Raw genomic sequence first — 19902 nt, forward strand, 5'->3', positions numbered from 1 at the left:
CTGCAGTGCAAATTGAAGACATACAGCCCTTGGCTTTTCTTCGGCCACTCTCACCACATGTGTTTGTTCTAATCTGCATCTATTTTCTTCTCCTGTACCTTTGTTGGTATCTGGTCCCCTCAGGTTATTTTCATGGTCAGCTGCTCTTCGGTGGCATATTGGTCGGCTCTTGCGCAGCTTCATAGCCGACCTTCACCTCTCACATCAATGGCACATGTTGCTCCGCAGATTCCACGTTGGTTATTCCCAGTGGTGCCATTTGTCTGCTAACAATACACTTTCACCACCGCAGGACACAAACAGATCACAAACGGTGTTTGAGAAATACCACCAACCTCAACCTGAAAACAAATAATCATCCCTTTTTGCAACTTGGATAAATTGCCCTTATTACCCTTTATAACGAGTGATATGTGAGCAGACGGCCTACTGCACACCTTATATACCCACCAAGCCAGCCACGACCCGTCACTTCCCTCATGGGCTACACGCTGCCGATGTCAAAAGTAAGAGGTGACTCTACTGTGTATATAAATATATTAATACATTTCTTAAAGGGAACCTGTTCCCAGCTCTGAGCACCATAAAGTTACGGTGGTCATTGGGCAGGTTCCCAGCAGCCCAGTGATATATGTTTTACACTTTCTTGGTATTCTGGTTTCTTTGTCACCCCCAAAAGTTGGCACGCGGACCTTGCAGCAAACTCAAACCTACACGCTGTGCCAGCGCACTCCCATTGGTCTCTTTGAGAGTGTACAGTCACACTATAGCCTGCAGCTCTGAATCCGCTGCATGGTCCACATGCCAACTCTCGGGAGTGAAAGAATGAGTCGGGTAAGTGTTAAACATACATTCCTGTTGAACGCAGCGTTTAGTGAGCCTGTGCCCGGAATACTCCAACCTCCATTAGTGCTGCATATTTTAAGGGTTTTTTCAGGTAAATACTATATTATTATATATTGCATTATATTGTAGTATACCATGGTAATACTTTACTTATAGCCCCATGTTATGCATAGCGCTGATTTCAGAGGTTTTGTCAGACCATATGTTGCCATCTTACTTGCGACACAGGACGCTGGTTACTTCAGAAGATACAGTAACTGTTAACGACTTCCCGAAAATATTCCGGTGTGTCACACAGATACTGAGCGCAGAGCTTTACATCTTGGGTCGCGGTTCACATCAAGACCACATCATCAGCAGAAACATATCAGGTGAGGACGGTTCAGATCTTAATAGGGACCTTTCATACATCACGGAACAGGCCGCACGATGCACCACAAGCAGATGGAAATTCTGCATCACAATTCTCAGACTACCTGCGGATTTTGATGCAGAATTGAAAATGGCTTAAATCCTGCCTGCATCAAAATCTGCAGTTAGACCGGCAGATTTTGGCGTGGGATTCTGCAGCTGCGGATTTGGCTGCGTCCTGCGCCATAATGCCATCCCATATGTGTAGATGGGACGTTCCTATGATGAAAATCTATGGTTTTAAGTTGTAATTTGCATGCTGGCGTCTATCCAGTTTCAGTACAATGATATGTATCGTTGAACCATTGCACCCAATGACACTTCACCTCAGGACTGATGGTGGACTTTGACTGTAACGTCATGTTCCTACCTGTGTAATCTGCGCCTAGTAACAGCGTTGACTACTTTGTGCTTATTTTAATGTTACATCGAGCCAAAGGAAGGATAAATCAAGCAATTTTTGACATTTTGGAATTGGTTTCGACCACAAGGGGTGAAGGCCAGGAGCTATAATGTTCTGGATCGTGAACCAAGTAGGAAAGTTTAAGAAGCTCTGCTTTCACCCCTTCACGCTCCAGGGCGTACGTTTTTGGAGTTTGTATGGATCTGGATTGGAAGCCAATCCCACTCCATACACAGCGGGTGCCGATTCTCTTTGACAGCTGACACCAACCCGATCACGGGGTGTTGATAGGTTGTCATGGCAGCCAGGGGCTTTCTAAAGGAAAGTAAAAGAAAATAATTTAAAGAAATACATTGAACAATACAAAAAAAGCCATTAGTCAGCTAATTAAAGTGGGGAGGAAAATCCAAAAATGAAAAAAAAAAAGGCCCTCGATCAGACGGACATTTTTTCCGCTCACAAATAGTCACACAAGTAGATTCGTCTATTAGAACCAATGCTTTCCTATGAAAGTGACCATATGTAGGTTATTGAAGGCGCAAAATACTCGCACCTCCAAAGATAGCACATGTGAGGGCAACTCGCATCTAAAGGTCCATGGTGTGCACAAAGAAGGGCCTGTCCTATCTTTGGGGCGTGCTTTCCACAGACTCCTGTGGGAGCTGAAATACACCCGCCTCCGATCATGTGACCGGGCTTATTCAAATAGCTGGAATTCACCCATCACGCAATTTATTTCACACTACTTCTTTTAACACGAGAGGGGCGATCTTTTTGCACTTCTAATCGTGTGCATAAAAAACGCTTGTCTGACCGAATCTTTAAGGGGTTAAACTAATGATTTTTGTTTAAAGCAGACACAAAACTTTGTCTTGTCTTATTCTCCAGCGCCACTTTTGGATTTTCCATTCGCCACAATTAGCTGTACAATTTTAGTTTTTTATTCCTTCACCTGGTTTTGCTCAGTTTGATGTAAAGCCCCCCCCCTCCCCCCATTGACTAGCAGCGTTCTCTGGTGAACAGTTCCTTATGTTGCAGCTTTCTGGACCTTTGTGACTATGACATAGAATGGAACAAAAGGGTTAACTTTAGTCAGAGCTGCATTTTCAGGTTTTGAGTGCTGAAAGAAAAACTTCACAGGAAAAGAAAAAGTTGAAAATGTTTTTGCCAAACCTATTGGCAAACTTGCACATTCAGGGCTTCTTCCTCTTTTTTTCACTTCTTCTTTTTTAATTACAAGAATAATTCTCATTGTTTCAGAACACACTGAGTGGCCATTTTATTAGAGATGGCATCTATTGGGGTTGGATCTTCTTTGGCCTACAGAACTGCAACAATTTGTTGTGGCAATCACCCAGAGATGTAATCGGAGGCCCGGGGTGCAGCAATGTGGTGAAACAAATCTGTGATATTTTCCACTCCTCACTTCTACAGTTTGTGCTCTTTTTGCCCATTTCTGTTTCTCTTTGACACAATGACACTGGAACTGCTGATCTGTGGTTTTGTCACCTGTGTGGAAGTGACCTTACAACAGTCTCATAGGCCATTCACACAGTGGACAGACACAGACCCTTTGACTTGTATGGTAGACAGTTCTAGACGCTCTGTGACCTGTGCAGGGGTCATTGTGCAGGGAGGGGAAGTAGGTCGTCACAGCTGATGAAATATTGTAAATGGTGGATCCTGTCTTATCTACGTAAAGCTGTCACCTCTAAGCGTAGACCCTGCCTGCGATGATAATGAGATGACAGCTGAGACATTTTCTCTACAGATCAAGAAGTGTCAGACTATTATTAGGCTTAGTCAGCGTGCAGAGAGGGAGAGGAGGTGAGCTGTGACATCATGTATTGTGAATGGTGGATCCTGGGTTATCTATATATAGGTGTCTGTAATGTTAGTGAGATGACGACTGCAGGAAGGGTGATCAGTAGAGATGAGCGAGCATACTCGCTAAGGACAATTACTCGAGCAAGCATTGTCCTTAACTAGTACCTGCCCGCTCGGAAGAAAAGATTCGAGTGCCGGCGGGGGGCAAGGAGCGTCGGCGGAGAGCGGAGGGGGAACGGAGATCTCTCTCTCCCTCTCCCCCCCCCCCCTGCTCACTCCCGCAACTCACCTCCCACCCGCGCCGGCACCCGAATCTTTTCTTCCGAGCGGGCAGGTACTCGTTATGGACAATACTCGCTCGAGTAATTGTCCTTAGCGAGTATGCTCGCTCATCTCTAGTGATCAGGAAGTGTCAGACTAGTATTAAGCTCTGTGCTTAATGTAAAAAATTCTGTACTTTGGGAATTTTTTGTACATACAGATTGTGACTGAAAAAGTTTAAAAAGAACAAAAATTCTTTAAAAAGTGTGTAACCTGAAAATGGGATTTATATAATAGGCCATTCTCTAATGAAACATTCCCTCTAAATAGGAACTCTGGTGTGTGTGGCTTGTAGCACTATGTAAATGTAAACTGTTAATAAGAGGTGGACTGTCCCTTTAAGATGGACTCATTAGCTACAATGTAACCAAACAAATGAAATGCAAACAAAACTAACAGCAGGTGAAAGTAAAACTATTTCAGACATTGTTATCTTAGAAGTACTTCCTGTTTTCTCCTAGATCAGCAGTGACACAGAGAACTGCACTCAGAGGCCGTCACTATGGGGGCTGAAATGTGGAGGGCTACACTATGGGGACAGCACTGTGGAGGGCTACACTATGGGGGCTGCACTGTGGAGGGCTACACTATCAGGACAGCACTGTGGGGGCTGCATTGTGGAGAGCGGCACTGTGGGGGCTGCACTGTGTCATTCCACTACTCTACAGTGACTCCTATCTACTTCTCATTGACTGTGTCCCGGACGCTCCGGGCCTCTGAGTGATGCACATCAGTGCTTTACATTGAGCTGTAAGCTTCTCCCTTCACCATAACATATAATACTGACTCAGCAGTAATCACACTGAGAGTGGATCGGGACGACAATAAGAGTTTTTGATGTCTGCGCAGAACAAGGCAGATTATGGGGATGATTTGAGGGGCCGGTGACATAAGAGTAAAAGAGATTAGAATCAAATATGACCCCACGACAGCGGTGTGCTACCAAGGAGTTATGGGAACCACAGACTGAAATATCAGCTTTAGGTATGTTAGTATGCAACGCCCCAAAGGGTACACACTGAGGAGCCGCGAGGGTAAAGCTGTCACTTGTCACGGTGCCACTTACCAGACTCCTCCCCAGAGGAACACACGCCGCCTCGGCCAGAGTATCGCTGGGCTTCTTCAGGACCCCACTAGGAGAGGAATGGCCAATATACATGCTGAAGAACTTTAGATTGTCACGTGACACCACCATTCCTTTACTCATGAACCTCGGCGATAATAAAGAGAGTCCACACACGATTTAGTGGTTAAGTACCTCAGTCCCTGGGAATGGTCCAGGCCTGGCAAAACTTTACTTGTAAAACTTTAACACTTTACAGCTTAAGAACACACCCATTTAGGCAAAACAGAAGAAGGGAGGAACTGAGGATGATGCCGGTCCTTCAGTCCTCGTTATCTGTATGGTAGCGCTTCTGGAAGGGGAAAGGCAAACTCTCCAGATACTCACTTATAAAAGTACCTCTGCACGGGGGTCTTGACTTTCCTCTACTCCTCTCTCTCTCTCTTTTTCCTTACTCTCTAATGGCTCCTGGCATCAAGAACTTCAGGAAATCTTTCTTCCTCTTTCATTCTCTTCACCACATGAGGGTTAAAGGTACCCCCATGTGACTGGCACTCTCTATCAGGAACCCAGAAGAATGGAACACTTTCCAGCTCTCAGACACTCATATTCATACGATATGTATTAGAAATGTTTTTGCTCACCCACTGCCTACGTGTCTCCTCCTTTGAAAAGATTATGCATCGGCTTGGGATCTCTTTCAGACTGCTTCAACCGCTCCGTCCAATTGCGGTACACAGGTACGCAGATGCAGAAAAATGATGGATTTAATTATTCAGATAGTTAAGGGAGTGAAATAACCCCCATAATCAGGTGATCAAGACTCCTCACGGAGTGGAAACGCGTCCTGTGTAGACGTCTGACTGTTTTTATGTAGCACTTCATTCAATAAAGACTTGTGGACACTATCTCTGTGAAGACAGCATTTTTCTGCATCTACTCATATTTATAGTCTCTAGCATACCACATGACAGGACATAAATTGATGCATTTGGAGACATCTCCCAGGCTCATGTAGACATTAACCTCTTGCATGCTGCAGCTGTGCAATACACATGACAGCAGACAAGACACTTTGCACAGTGCATCCACATAAACAACATGATGTGTATGACAGTTATGGAGGGGACAGAAATAGGTGTTTCGGGCCACTACAAGTAGATGGTGGAAACGCAACGAGTACCATTAGTAAAAGCTGCAGTATACAGAGTCCATTCTCTTCCATCACCTGCGCTTTCTTTGTGTTGGGGAATGTGGGCGGAGCCTTGAGGGCACACCTGCAGATAGTGAAGTCTTGCATGACTGCAGCAGCTTCTGAGATCCTTGTCAGGACTCTGCCCTAGTTCTGTACTAAACACCTTCCGTATCATTACAGCTGAGGATGGGACCCGCACTCCTGATCGCGCTCTGCCTGTGGAGCCAAGTGCTGACTGTTACACCCCTAAACCAAGAGCAAGTGGGACGAGTCACCAACTACATCGAGCAAAACATCTTCCAGTGAGCAGCGTTCACTTACTTCCTGTAGAATTGACACGTATGCAGTGAATTCTGTAGAAAATCTGCAACAACTGCAAAGATTTTTGAAACTTCTTGCAAAGACTAAACTAATCTGTGCTATTTCTATGGCCTGTTGTACCTGATTTACTAAATGACAGCTTTTATATTCATTTTGAACTTACAATGTAAAATGACATTTAAAGTTTGACATGTTCTTTAACCCCTTCCTGCCCTATTATGTCATGGGAACCATGTAGTTCCTGCAATTTGACGTTACATTGATAGTCCATCACGGTGATCATTCAAGCACAGGAGCTGCCCGCATTATCACCACGGGGCCGTGGTTGTAACAGACATTGGAGGAGGCCCACTCATAATCGTACCGACCCACAGAAAAAAAAAAGATATATCACTTCTGCTGCAAAAAGGAAAAACAACGGTGGCAGAAATGATGAGTTTTTTTTCACCCTGTCCCCCAAAAATAATTTATGCAGTACATATACCCTAACATGGTAGCACTAAAAACTACAACTCACCTCTCAGCGAAGAACCCTCATACGGTTATGGCTTCTGAAAAGTTGAGATGAAAACCTAGAAACTCGTTGCATCCTGAAGACCTGTGACACACGGGCGTGTTTGCGCAGCTCGTAAATTTGCAGGCACATACACAGTGAATAGCGCATTTCACTTGTGCAAAAAATAAAAAATAAGCTGCATGCTCTATTTTCTGCGTAGGAAAATAGGGCATGTTGATTGAATTAGAGGAATTGTCCATTGCGTCAATAAGAGAATGGTTACGTATTTTTTTTCGGGTGCAAAAGCACACAATGTACGCGTGCAAAAAGTGCAATAAAACACGCACTGGTGCGCGCAAAGTTGCAATGCCGATTGTGCAAATATGCAGCATAAATGCGCTTATCAGAAAATCATTCATTGGGATTACAGGACTCTATTGATGACCTGCCCTTAGAATTCTCACAGCTCCATACATTGTGCAGTGGCCTGGAATGGAACTGCAAGCTCAATTCTATTCATTTCCACTGCACAATATATGGAGCTGTGTTAGTCCCAATGCACAGAAACTCTGGCAAATGTGCCGGGCTTCTCATCCCCAACACAGAAGGGGGTTCTTTACTGTAAGAGCAGTGAGACTGTGGAACTCTTTGCCTGAAGAAATGGTCATGGCAAAATTGATAGAGGAGTTTAAAAGGGGACTTGATGTCTTTTTAGAGCGCTATGATATTACAGGATATAGACATTAAATAACCAGAAGGGTTGTTGATCTCAAACATTGATCCAGGATTCTTCTGACTGCCATAATGGAGATGGGAAGGAATTTTTTCGCCCAAGATAGGGTAAATTGGCTTCTGCCTCATTGGAGGTTTTTTGCTTTCCTCTGGATCAACAAGGGGGGTGGAAACAGGCTGAACTGGATGGGCATTTGTCTTTTTTCAGGTTAGCATAATGTTACTATGATCTGATATTGTTGACCCATATTTAGGAGAAGTCATGAATATAAAGAAGTTATATGTAACATGAGTGAGGAATTAGCGTTAGGATCGGTAGCAACCTGGGCATAAGCAGTCAGAGACAGTGACACACGGATATAGTTCGTAGTCCAGGCTTCGCCTGGGTTTGTTGCAGCATAAACAAAACCAAAACGGGCCTTAGTTCCAGGCCAACATAAATTAACTCCTGCTCGTCTGAGCGCTCACTAAACATAGACCCTGACTACTTACTTGGAAAACTACAACGCTTGCTGCGCACAGCCAGTCCGGTCCTCAGACCTGCAGAGGTCTCAGCACACACCTCTCCTAGGTGCGGAGATTAGGGGTGTCACCCTCGGGCCTCTCTCTGGCTCTCTCAGCCCATGTGTCTCTCAAGGCCTGCAGGCCCAGGTTTTTATGAGGCCTGTTACCAGCCTCACCTGGTACGTGGGAGTGGCCATCCCACCCTTCGCTTTGACCATTCCAGGAAAAGCCGGCCTGGACTATGCGGCTTGGAGCCACTTACAAACTACACCGTGTCAGTAACTTAGTGTTACTGACACACAAATACTGGCTTCCTCCACCGAGCCCAGGCCGCTCGGTGGCACGTATCCACCCTCCAGCACTTTGTCAGTCACTGTCTCACACATGAAATAAAGTCCTTTAATACCTCTTTATAATCAGGTCCGTGTACTATAGAGGGAAGACCTCTTCATTTTTCTTCTCTTCTGCCTTGCAGGGATTTGCAGGATCAGTACGCCTATTTTGTCAAGTTCAATGAGGAAGAATGCAATAAAGGTTTACAAACCTCGGATATTAATGCGGCACTGCAAACAGACAAATCTGCCGGAATACGTGGTAAAGTGGTCAAGAAAGAAATCTATGAGGGAAATCGAATGGTGGCTGCAACTTACATAAAAACCAAAAAATATGACATACACGCTGAATCTCGCCTATTAAACTCCCTCCCTGATTCTACAGAATCCCCCATCAGCAAACTACTAAATAAACCCCCCACAGCTGGTTGCGTAGTATTTTTCTCCCTGAACTCCCCTTGTGTACAGACCTGCACCGATCCTGTTGGCAAGTATAACATCATCGACAAACTCAACAGAGTCAACCTCCCTGGGCCCGACAGCCGAGCCTTCGCTTACACCAAAGTTTTTGCAAAGGATAAGCAGAAACCAGAGGATGAAGTTTGGAAAAACTGGGGCGCACTCAATGCAAAAATGACTTTACTTCGCTGCAGCGGGAATAACTGCATTAAATGCTTTAACAATGGGGTCAAAGATGAGAAGTGCTATAAGGATAACTGAGGATCAGATTAAATTGCCGCTTTGCATTTTTATATAAAAATTTTGCAAACATTCATGAATCAAATATTCTCAACAGCAGATTAACAATATAGATTTTCTTTGCCTTGTTTGTTAATTTTACAAATATATTCAGTGATAAAAATAAAGTTGCAGTTCCAGAAGGGAGGTATATCTCTTTAAGGTTTCTGTGGTATGTAGCAACAGTGAGAGCACCACTTGTGGTGATCAATCAGGTAAGCCAGTATGTGGATAGTAAAATAGCAGCTAGACAGGTCAGTGAACACAGTAAGCTGGTCTGTGTGAGCTAATAGCTGTGATCTTAGAGTATAGTTGCTCATATCTATTGCTTTGTAAGCTGGCAGGGAGAAGCTCTCATCTATTAGAGAGGGTTCATCTGTGGATTACTTAGTACTAGAGAGGCAAGCTAGTTATTTAGTTGCCGCTCTGTTTTGTTTTATGTTTTACTACAATTGTGCTAATAAAGCTGACCGAGTGTCAGATTATAACCTATTTCTGGCTGCTGACTCCGTGTTTGGTGAAAGATACGTGTCCTTTGACCATAGCAAAGGTAATCCTGAGCTAACCCCTAAGAGAAATCAAGTAATCTTGTAGATATATGTTTCAAAAGGTCTCATATCTACAAGATTACTTGGTTTCTCTTACTGAGCACAATCACATTTTGCTCTACTGGCTAACAGCGTGCCAAACTTTTTTCGTAATTTATAGATCAACATGCAAACCCCTTCTTGATTTTTTATAAAATAAAATGCACAAAATGTAGTTTTATAAGAGGATAACAAGTAACATTGTATATTAGGTTATTACTGACAAAATGTTTATCCAGAGGGAGGCAACCCCGCCCCCCTCCCTCCCAATGAGGGAGAAGCCAATTATCCACATCTAAGGAAAGGTAGGATTATACCTACCCGATAATCAGGTTTCCAGGAGTCTCCACGACAGCACCACCTGAGAGATCGCCTCCTCCTGATAGGACAGGAACACACCGAGAGGTTAAAGTTCCCCCCCCCCCCCCCCCCCCCCCCGTCCTCCCCTCCTCAGTGTATTATAACGAAACTGCCGGGGTAGGAGCTAACTTAAATTTTTTCCTATCTGGTATATTTTTTATTTTATTATCTTTTATTTATTTAATTATTTTTATATACATATATACATTATTCTTTCTTTGGGAGGGAATGTACGGGTGCTGTCGTGGAGACTCCTGGAAACCTGATTATCGGGTAGGTATAATCCTACCTTTCCCAGGGAGTCTCCACGACAGCACCACCTGAGACGTATCAACTAAAGTAATTCTAGGGTGGGATTGCCGCTGAGAGGACCTTACGACCGAAGGACATGTCCTCGTCTAGCTGCACCTTTACCCTGTAGTGTTTGACGAAAGTATGGGGCTTTTTCCATACTGCTGCCTTACATATTTGCTCTACTGATGCCGAGCCATGCTCGGCCCATGAGGTCGCTACTGCCCTTGTGGAATGGGCTTTAAGAGCCGAGGGGGCCTCCTTCCCCAAAGCCTTATATGACTCGCTAATGGCCAGGCGAATCCACCTGGCTATAGAGCTTTTGGCTGCTTTCTTTCCCTTATTAGGGCCTGAATATTGGATGAACAGGTTGTCGTCCTGCCTCCATGGGCCTGTGGCCTCGATGTACGTCAAGACTGCTCTTCTGACGTCCAAACAGCTTAGGGTTCGCTCGCTCTCGTCTTTTGGGTGATTATAGAACGAGGGTATTATTATGTCATGGGCCCTATGGAATGGGGATACCACCTTAGGCAAAAAGGTCGGGTCTGTTTTAAAGACTAACTTGGTATCTGTAATCTTGAGGAGCGGGTGGCGTATGGATAGGGCCTGTAGCTCGCTGACCCGCCTGGCTGAGGAAATTGCCACTAGGAAGATAGTTTTTACTGTGAGCATTTTTAATGAGAGCCCCTCCATTGGTTCGAAGGGTTCCCCTGTCATGGCCCTCAAGACTAAATTAAGGTTCCAGTCTGGGCATATATTGGTGGACCTGGGTCGTAGCCTATCTGCCGCTGCCAGGAATCTATTGATCCACCTGTCCCCGGATAACTTAGTGTCAAACAGGGCGCTAAGGGCTGCCGTTTGAACTCTTAGGGTGCTTGGGGCGAGGCCCATATCCAGGCCGTCCTGTAGAAAGTCCAGGATCAGAGGGACGTCCGCACTGCTGCCTGAGGAGCCTCTCTCTTGTCTCCAAGAGGTAAACCTCCTCCAGATTCTCTGGTATATGCGGTTGGTAGTCTCCTTCCTGCTTGCCATTAGCGTTCTGACTACCTTGCTTGAGAATCCCCTGCCCCTCAGTATGGATTCTTCAGTAACCAAGCTGTTAGATGAAGTCTGCTTACGTCGGGGTAGTTCAGGGGTCCCTGCGTTAGGAGATTCTCTTGAGCCGGAAGGGTAACTGGCTCCTGGATGCTCAAGTCTCTCAGGAGGCTGAACCAGCTCCTTCTTGGCCAAAAGGGAGCCACCAGGATCAGGGTGCACGGTTGTGACCTGAAGTGCTGTAGTACCCTTGGGATTAGTGGGATCGGGGGAAATGCGTACGCCAGTTCTCCTCCCCAGTCCTGGCTCAGGGCGTCCACCGCTGTCGGTTGGTCTTCCCGTCTGAGGGAGAAGAAGTTCGTCACCTTGGCGTTTTGTTTTGACGCGAATAGGTCTAGTTGCGGGAGACCCCATTTGTCCGTCACTATCCGGAATGCCTCCTGGGATAAGGACCATTCCCCTGGGTCTAAGCGCCCCTGGCTGAGGAAGTCTGCTCTTTGATTTAGAGATCCCTTTAAGTGTACCGCTGACAGTGAGATGATGCGGCCCTCCGCCCAGCGAAATATCCTTTGCGCGATACTTTGCAGAGCTGGTGACCTCGTGCCCCCCTGGTGTTGGATATGGGCCACTGCCGTGGTGTTGTCCGACAGTACTCGTATATGTTGGTTTCTTACCGTCTCCCCCAGGTGCTGCAGGGCCTTCCAGATTGCTTGTAGCTCCCTGTAGTTTGAGGATTGACGCTTCGTCTGCGGTGGCCATGGGCCTTGTAGGAGCTGGTCTCCGACGTGCGCCCCCCACCCCCAGGAGCTTGCATCTGTCGTGATCTGTACTGCCGGGGGCAATATCCAGTGGACTCCCTCCCTTAGATTTCTTGGGGACGTCCACCAGCGTAAGGATACCTTTACCGAGTTCCTGATCTGTATTCTGTTTTCTAACGAGGCCTGCCTGCCGTCCCATGCTGCGAGGACTGCTGCTTGCAGGGGTCTGGTATGTGCCTGTGCCCATGCTACCCCCGGGATGCATGATGTTAGACTTCCTAGGAGGGACATAGCCTCCCGGATTGTGCATGACCGTCTCTGCATAAAGGATTCTACCATGTGCCGAATTTTCTGCCCCTTTGCCTCGGGGAGGAAGGAGCATTGGGCCTCTGAGTCGAGTGTTATGCCCAAAAACACCTTCTCCGTGCTGGGGTTTAGGCTGGACTTCTCCCAATTTATGATCCAACCTAGGAACTGTAACAGGCTGAGCACTGTTGCCAAGTTCTCTACTAGGCGTTCCCTGGACTCGGCTATGATTAGTATGTCGTCCAGGTATGGGATTATTAGGATCGACCTCTGCCTTAGGTAGGCTGCGACCTCCGCCATGATCTTCGTGAAGATGCGGGGTGCTGAGGAGATTCCAAAGGGAAGGCATCTGAATTGAAGATGCCTTGTCTTCCTGCCCATTTCCAACGCGAACCTAGGGTACTTCCTTGAGTCCCTGTGGATCGGTACATGCAGATAGGCGTCTTTCAGGTCGATCGAGGCCATGTAGGCCCCCCTGGGGATCAACTTTACCGCTGATGTGATGGACTCCATCCTGAATTTTCGATATTTTATGAAAACGTTCAGGGGTTTTAGATTTATTATCAGGCGTGAACCTCCCCCGGGTTTTTTTACTAGAAAGAGTCTGGAGTAATGCCCCCAGGTCTCCTCTTCCTGTGGCACGAGGGACACTGCCTTTAGACGTCTTAGGTCCTGTACCGCCTGCTGAAGCGGGTACAGTTGTTGTACTGGACCTCGCGTGATAATATATTTTCTCCTGGGGGGGGATACTAACTCGATTCTGTATCCCTGCTGCAGGATCTCCGGGATCCACGGGCTCCTGCAAATCGAGGCCCACCGATCCGCAAAGCCCTGCAGCCTCGCCCCCACTGGGATGGCGTCAGGGCTTCTGCTTGGCTGGGTCCCCCTGGTGCGGGTTGAGGAGGAAGCTTCTCCCTCTGCCTCCCTTGGGGTAACTCCATCGGCCCATCTTGCCTTTGCCTTTATAGGGTTCCGATTGTTGTGCTGGGGTTCGGAAGAAGGTTCTCCCCTTACGTTGTTTTTCCTCCGGGAATCCCTTCTTCTTATCTGACGCTTTCTCTAGTATTTTATCTAGATCCGGACCAAAGAGGAATTGGCCGTGAAAGGGTAGCGAGCACAGTTTATTCTTGGATGTTAGGTCGCCCGACCATGACTTCAGCCAGAGGACCCTCCTGGCCGAGTTGGTTAGGGCCGTTGCTTTTGCCGAAAGCTTCACTGACTCCGCTGCTGCGTCTGCCAGGAAGTTAGTGGCCATCTTTAACATAGGGAGGGAATCTATGATCTGCTCCCTTGGTGTTTTGCTCGAGATGTGCAGCTCCAGTTGTTCGAGCCACACACCCAGGGTTCTGGCGACGCACGTGGCTGCCACCCCTGGCCTGAGCGTACTGGCCGCTGCCTCCCAGGATCTTCTTAGTAGGCCCTCCGCCTTGCGATCCATTGGGTCTCTAAGCTGTGTGGCGTCTTCGAAGGGCAATGTTGTCCTCCTAGCCACCTTAGCCACTGGGACGTCTACCTTGGGTATTTCCTCCCAATTTGCACATACCCCCTCCTCAAACGGGTAGCGCCTCTTCACCCCCTTAGACGAGAAGGATCCCGTGTCGGGCTTCTCCCACTCCTTACGTATTAATCTTGTTACGTTGCTATGGACCGGGAAGGTATGTTTCTTCCTCTCTCCTAAACCCCCAAAGACCTCGTCCTGCATTGAACGGGGTTCCTTGGGTTCCTCCATTTTCAGTGTAGCTCTAACGGATTTAATCAGCTCCGTTAAATCTTCTCTATGGAAGAGGTACTTTTGGTATTCCTCTTCCTCTGAGGACTCCTCAAGCATCAGCTCTTCCGGTTCAGATCCCGAACTCTCTGAGTCTGAGAGTTCCTGCGGGGTATGCGCCTTTCTTCGGCGCTTTGTCCCCGATGCCCCTCTGGGTGGAGTTTTTGGGGTCGACAGCGCTGACCGCACTTCCTCTTGGACGAGTTTTCTGACGTCCTCGAGGAATCCCCCCGATTCCTCCTTGACCAACTTGGCTATGCATGCTTTGCATAATGGCCTGGCATGCGAAGCCGATAGTCTTGCGCCGCATTCTGCGCACTTTTTAGCTTTGGCTCTGGGAGGGGCAACTCTTCTATCCCCCTGGCAGACAACAAAATTTACGTGTAAGGATGCAAAATTCATTAACAACATATACGAATATGCATGCCTTGTTTGCCCCACTGGCTACTTACGGTTGCCGCCGCGGTGGAGCATTCCGCGGCCTCTGGTGCTGGAGCACTCATTGCTTTATTACTGGTGCTGCAGACACTCTTGGGGCGTTTTAAGCCAATACTCACTGAGTGACTTCCTTGCTCGGCGCCATCTTCTCTCAGGTTCCTTTTGAATCCTTTCTTTCTTTTTTTTTTTTTTTTTTTCCCTTTTGAATTTTGGCGCCTTTAAATTTTAGCCCCGCCCTCTCCGAGCGCCGGCCGTGCTGCGCGATGACGTCATCACGCTCGCCGCTTGCCGCGGCGCCCCGCCCCCTCTCCTGCTCGTTAAGGGGAAGCCGGAGGCGCCGCGCACGTTCCTAAGCCGGCGCGTGGGAGAGCTGGAGCCCCGCATTGCACTCCCCATGGGCCGCTGCGGGAGGAACCTGGCCCGGGGGGACCACCCCATGTGGCGTCCCGGGAGTTGCTCTGCAAGAAGGGAGGACAGGCTGGACCACTGCCCTCCGATCTGCCGGTATGCTTCTTCCTTCCGGGCTGGCGTCTCCACCAGCCCCTCTCGGTGACCCTGCCTCCTGGCAGGACAGGAAAACACTGAGGAGGGGAGGACGGGGGGGGGGGGCGGAACTTTAACCTCTCGGTGTGTTCCTGTCCTATCAGGAGGAGGCGATCTCTCAGGTGGTGCTGTCGTGGAGACTCCCTGGGAAAAACAAGTTTCTTCCCAACTCCCACTTGGTAATAGGAATAATCCCTGGATCACTGGCCCCTTTTGAAGTAATTAAATACTATACCATGTATAATAAGAAAGGTGTCCAGGACCCTCGTGGGTTACTAACCCACTCACCCACATTCTCACCCAGACCAAGCATTCTCATTTTATATACCAATGGGTACTGTTGTATCTTGTCTCCACCATGAAGAATGGGTGGAGACAAAATGAACACCCACAAGTGACGCCCACAATTTCATAAGCTGCAGCTGCTGATGGGGCTGTGTTCTGCAGGAAGCCCATCATCAGCACAACTGTGGAGGGCATGGGACCAGAGCAGCGCCTCCTGTACAAGGCGCTGGTGCACCACAGCTAAGCGGGGTAGGAGGAGGCAGTGTGCAAGGGGGCCACAGAAGAGAGCGTGGTATATGGGAGCAGCAGCAGCACATGGTCCATGTAGCAGCTTTCAAAAGGAGAAAGAAGATAAGGAGGAACAGAGCGGCAAGGCATTGGCAGTCCTACAGACTTTCCGGCTGACTCAACAGCAGAGGGGTACAAAGCGACGACCCTCCCTATCAGAACAAAAGGAGCAGTCTGTATGAGAGAGGGCATCCTAAGAAACAGTCTATGAAGGAGGTGAACATGGGGATGCACTATTAATTACTGGGGCACTGTCATTAATATCAAATAGTCTGCAGCACACTATGGAGCACTACTGTTTTCAGATATTGTTATGCCTAACGAGTGAGGACCCACTGGACAAGCCAACTGGTGTGGCCTTAGGGCTAGTCCTGGTGTGGCTGGCAGCTGACCACTGGTGGTCAGATGGGAAATGTAGCACTTTGTTAGTAAGGGAGATGGGGGAACCCGTGCCTATAAGTGGGGTAGATGCCCTGATAAGAACGTCTACCCCATTGACTATCCCTAATGGAACATATGAGATAAGTACTGGGCACAGGATGCACCAATACCACAGGAACAGTACCAGGACAGTTTAAGGCTGCAGGCAGACATGAAAAAGACACAAACAAGGAGAGAGACAGTATCAGACAGTAAACCAACGTACACACATAAATGTGTACAGGATACCTAAGCTGGGTGACTGGAGCAGGCTCACACCAGCCTACAAAACAAATGTCAGAATGCAGCAAACATACATTGCCTCCTCACACCTGTCTTCCCAGTCTGGCCTTTGTCTTGCAGGATAACAGAGTCAAACACACAAACAGGACAAGGTACAGAGACAGAAGCAACCAGAAAACCGAATACAGGTAGAGGTACCAGATGAAACAGACAATAAAGGCAGGAACAGGCGACCTAGGAAAGCTGGGTGTCAGAGACTAATTGTGATACGTGTGTGACGAGATTGAGTTGAAAGACTGTGTATAGTAAAGGTATCCAGTATTAGTTAGTGCTCATTTAACTATTTGCCTGTGATACAAACTTGGGTCATTATAAGTTCAATTTACTCTGTACAAATGCTGGATATTCCTGATCAAACCAGTTAGAATGACTTATAGTCAAAGGATGTTGGAGAAGAATAGAATCCAGATGTGGATAACTTCATGGAGAAGTTATGCACTAGAATATTGCCAGACGTAGTACTGAGCATGCGTAAAGCCTGATCAGTTATATAAACATGACGTGCATAATTGTACTGCGTAGAAGTGGATATGTTTATATAATCACAAAGTAGTATATAAGGAGGGAGATTTTCAGGGGAACTTTGGGACTCAACTTGTGGTCTAGCAGACGTGCTGGCGTGTTCCTGGATTCCTCCTACCAATCGTACCTGGAGATCCCCTGATTGCAGAGTGATGCTACACTATCTGGTGATGTATTGATGCTTATCTTTGTTACCCATGTGATCTGTATGATTTACATGTTAATTAACAGTTTCACCTAAATTTATATACTAAAGAGTAAATAAACTCATGATTTATATCTGTTTTACCTCAAAACTGTCTCAGTTTGCTTAGTTTGTATGCTAATGAGGCTGTAGAATTGCTAAATCTTGAGCAGGTAAGACATTAATTGGCATAGTCGGCAGGATATTGTTGTCTTTTGGTAAGGTTGTATTATTGTATAATTTGGTATTGCCACAGTGATTCTCAGTGCACAGGGAATGGCTGAGAGCAGTATCAATTTTCTGGCCCATTGCCAAGGGGTTCAAATGGCTAAACTTTGCTTTTGTAAGTGATAGAGTAATAATAGTTATTACACATTGATAGTCACTGTAAGTAGTCCTTATTGAACCCATTGACACGTTGCCAAAAGTTCTGTAGCTTTAAGGCAGGACTCGGGAAATTGGTGCCAGTTTGCAGGGTGGTGTCTTGCAGTAAGGGGGACCTGTGTGCAAAATTTCACCAATTGGCATTTTGCCAGTAAGACATCAATATGTTTACAAAAAGAGCAAAAAAAAAAGTAAAATTGAACAGAAAAGAGACATCCCCGGCTGGTCTGAGGGTCCCTATGATATATTAGCTCAGGAGTTGATGCATAGTGGGCTTGCAGAATCATGGGATAGTAAGCTAAAAGATTCAGAGCCCCTCGATGTTGTTAAGGTACTTGAGGGGACCCCTGCCAAGGCAGGTGATGCAGTTCAGTTGGGCAGGAGAAATTGGGTGTTGGCCTCAGCCTATAGGAATATCCATAAAAAGAAGTCCCAACTAGTGAGAAAACTTAATCAGGCGGAACAAAAGTTAGTAGAATCTGAAGGAAAGCGAGTGGTGCTGGAATGTAACCAAAAGCTGATAAAGGATAAATTAGAACATTATCAGAATATTGCAGAAAAGGCTGCTGTAAAAGTTGTTCAAAATAAATATAAGAAACGTAAAGGTAGAGTTGATAAGCGAAAGGTATCGAAAGCCATAGCTTCCGCTTCTGTGGACTGGGACCCAGATAAGTGGGATGGAGACTTATGGGATTCCTCATCTTCTTCAGGGGAGGAGGACTGGCATAAGTGGGATTGGGAAGACCCACCCGATCCAACAATTGATCCACCCGCTTTAAAACGTGCCCAGCCCATTAGCAGAAGGAAGGAAACTACTAAATATGGACCCGATACCCAGCCTATCCTAGGTCATGATGGGCAAATGTTATCTAGGTATGATGAACAGGGAAACTATATGTACGATGCCGATGGTAGACATTTGGTGCAAGATGAATTGGTGCCACATAGGCGCACCAGGCTTACCCTAGAGGATTTTTCTCAGTCAGAAGTTGATGATATACTGAGTAGGTTTAGGCAAAAGCGTGGGGAATCTGACATACCATGGTTGGTCCGTCTATTTGAGTATGGGGCAACTGGGGTGAAGTAGGATCCACAAGATGCAATGAGATTTGTTACTATAACTAGAGATCCAGTAATCAGTAGAAATTTTAGAGAATACTTTCATAATCATCAAGGAGAAAGTGGTACTTCCCTGTTTAATATAGTGACAAATGGGTTTCTTAACAAATTCCCGACAGAGGCAGACATTCCAATCAATGACAAACCTTGGTACACTATCAGGGATGGCATTGAAAGGTTGAAGGAGGAAGCTATGAGGGTCTCACTAATTATCATCGAGCAAATGGATGACTATTTGGAGACTCGGCTGACTGCAGGAATTAGAAATCGCTTGATTAAGATTGCACCTCCGGCTTATAAAGCCGTGATGATTACCCTACTTTTATCCACGACTAATGAGCCAATGTCTGTGGTCATGGCTAGAATGCGGGAATTGCAAGATATGGGAAACTGGGATAGAGAGGAAAAGCGAACAGATCGTGATAGGTCTAGGAATCCTAGTTCCCAGGGGACTGGTGATTCAGGAGTGCCAAGGGTATCTCGTAGAGATATGTTTCAGGCTCTCTTGAAAGCCGGAGTCTCCAAGGACGCCATTGAGGGAAAAGATACAGGTGATTTGTGGCGTCTTTATAAACAGAAGGTATTATTCAACAAAAAGGTGGATAAAAGGGCATATTCAGTGGCCCAAAAACTTCTAAAAAGAAAGAGAAGCAGGTCACTAATTCAGAGCCTAAGAAATTAGAATGGGAGGACTTTCAAAAGATCTATCCATGGGAGGAGATGGCTACAATGGTAGCTACCAAAGTGCAGGACCATATGAAGCCATCTGCTCCGCACCTGGAGGAATCAGATTCTGATTCCGCATAGGTAGCAAGCCAAGCCCCTGTCTGGATTAGGCGGGATGACAGACCCTACGTACCGCTAGCCATACATTGGAAAGGGGGTAATGTCCAAAGGGTCCCAGCTTTAGTAGATACAGGGGCGGAGGGTACTCTGATTTATGGAAATCCAAAAAAATTTAAAGGTCCAAAAGTTAATATTTCAGGGTTGGGAGGAAAAGTTACCGAAGGAGTACAGACACAGGTAACTTTGAAACTGGGCAATTTGCCCTTACGTAAATACACAGTGTTAGTAGTACCTATTCCGGAATATATCATTGGCATAGATATTCTGAAGGGATTG

The 19902-nt window shown here is 46.6% G+C and overlaps 1 protein-coding gene across 1 annotated transcript; it reads left to right on the forward strand.

Annotated features, from left to right (window-relative positions):
- The first annotated feature begins 1099 nt into the window (after nt 1–1099).
- On the forward strand, nt 1100–9681 carry LOC136609012 (uncharacterized). Its single transcript, XM_066589139.1, has 3 exons — nt 1100–1217; nt 6247–6368; nt 8595–9681. The coding sequence occupies exons 2-3, from the start codon at nt 6253–6255 to the stop codon at nt 9169–9171; spliced, it is 693 nt and encodes a 230-aa protein (XP_066445236.1). The 5' UTR covers nt 1100–1217; nt 6247–6252; the 3' UTR covers nt 9172–9681.
- The last annotated feature ends 10221 nt before the right edge of the window (nt 9682–19902 follow it).

This window comes from Eleutherodactylus coqui, chromosome 1, assembly GCF_035609145.1.
Source record: "Eleutherodactylus coqui strain aEleCoq1 chromosome 1, aEleCoq1.hap1, whole genome shotgun sequence".
Taxonomy (NCBI): domain Eukaryota; kingdom Metazoa; phylum Chordata; class Amphibia; order Anura; family Eleutherodactylidae; genus Eleutherodactylus; species Eleutherodactylus coqui.

Coding starts and splice junctions, on each gene's coding strand:
- LOC136609012 (XM_066589139.1), top strand. CDS start 6,253: ATGGGACCCGCACTCCTGATCGCGCTCTGCCTGTGGAGCCAAGTGCTG. Junction 6,369..8,594: donor ATCGAGCAAAACATCTTCCA/GTGAGCAGCGTT, acceptor TCTGCCTTGCAG/GGATTTGCAGGATCAGTACG.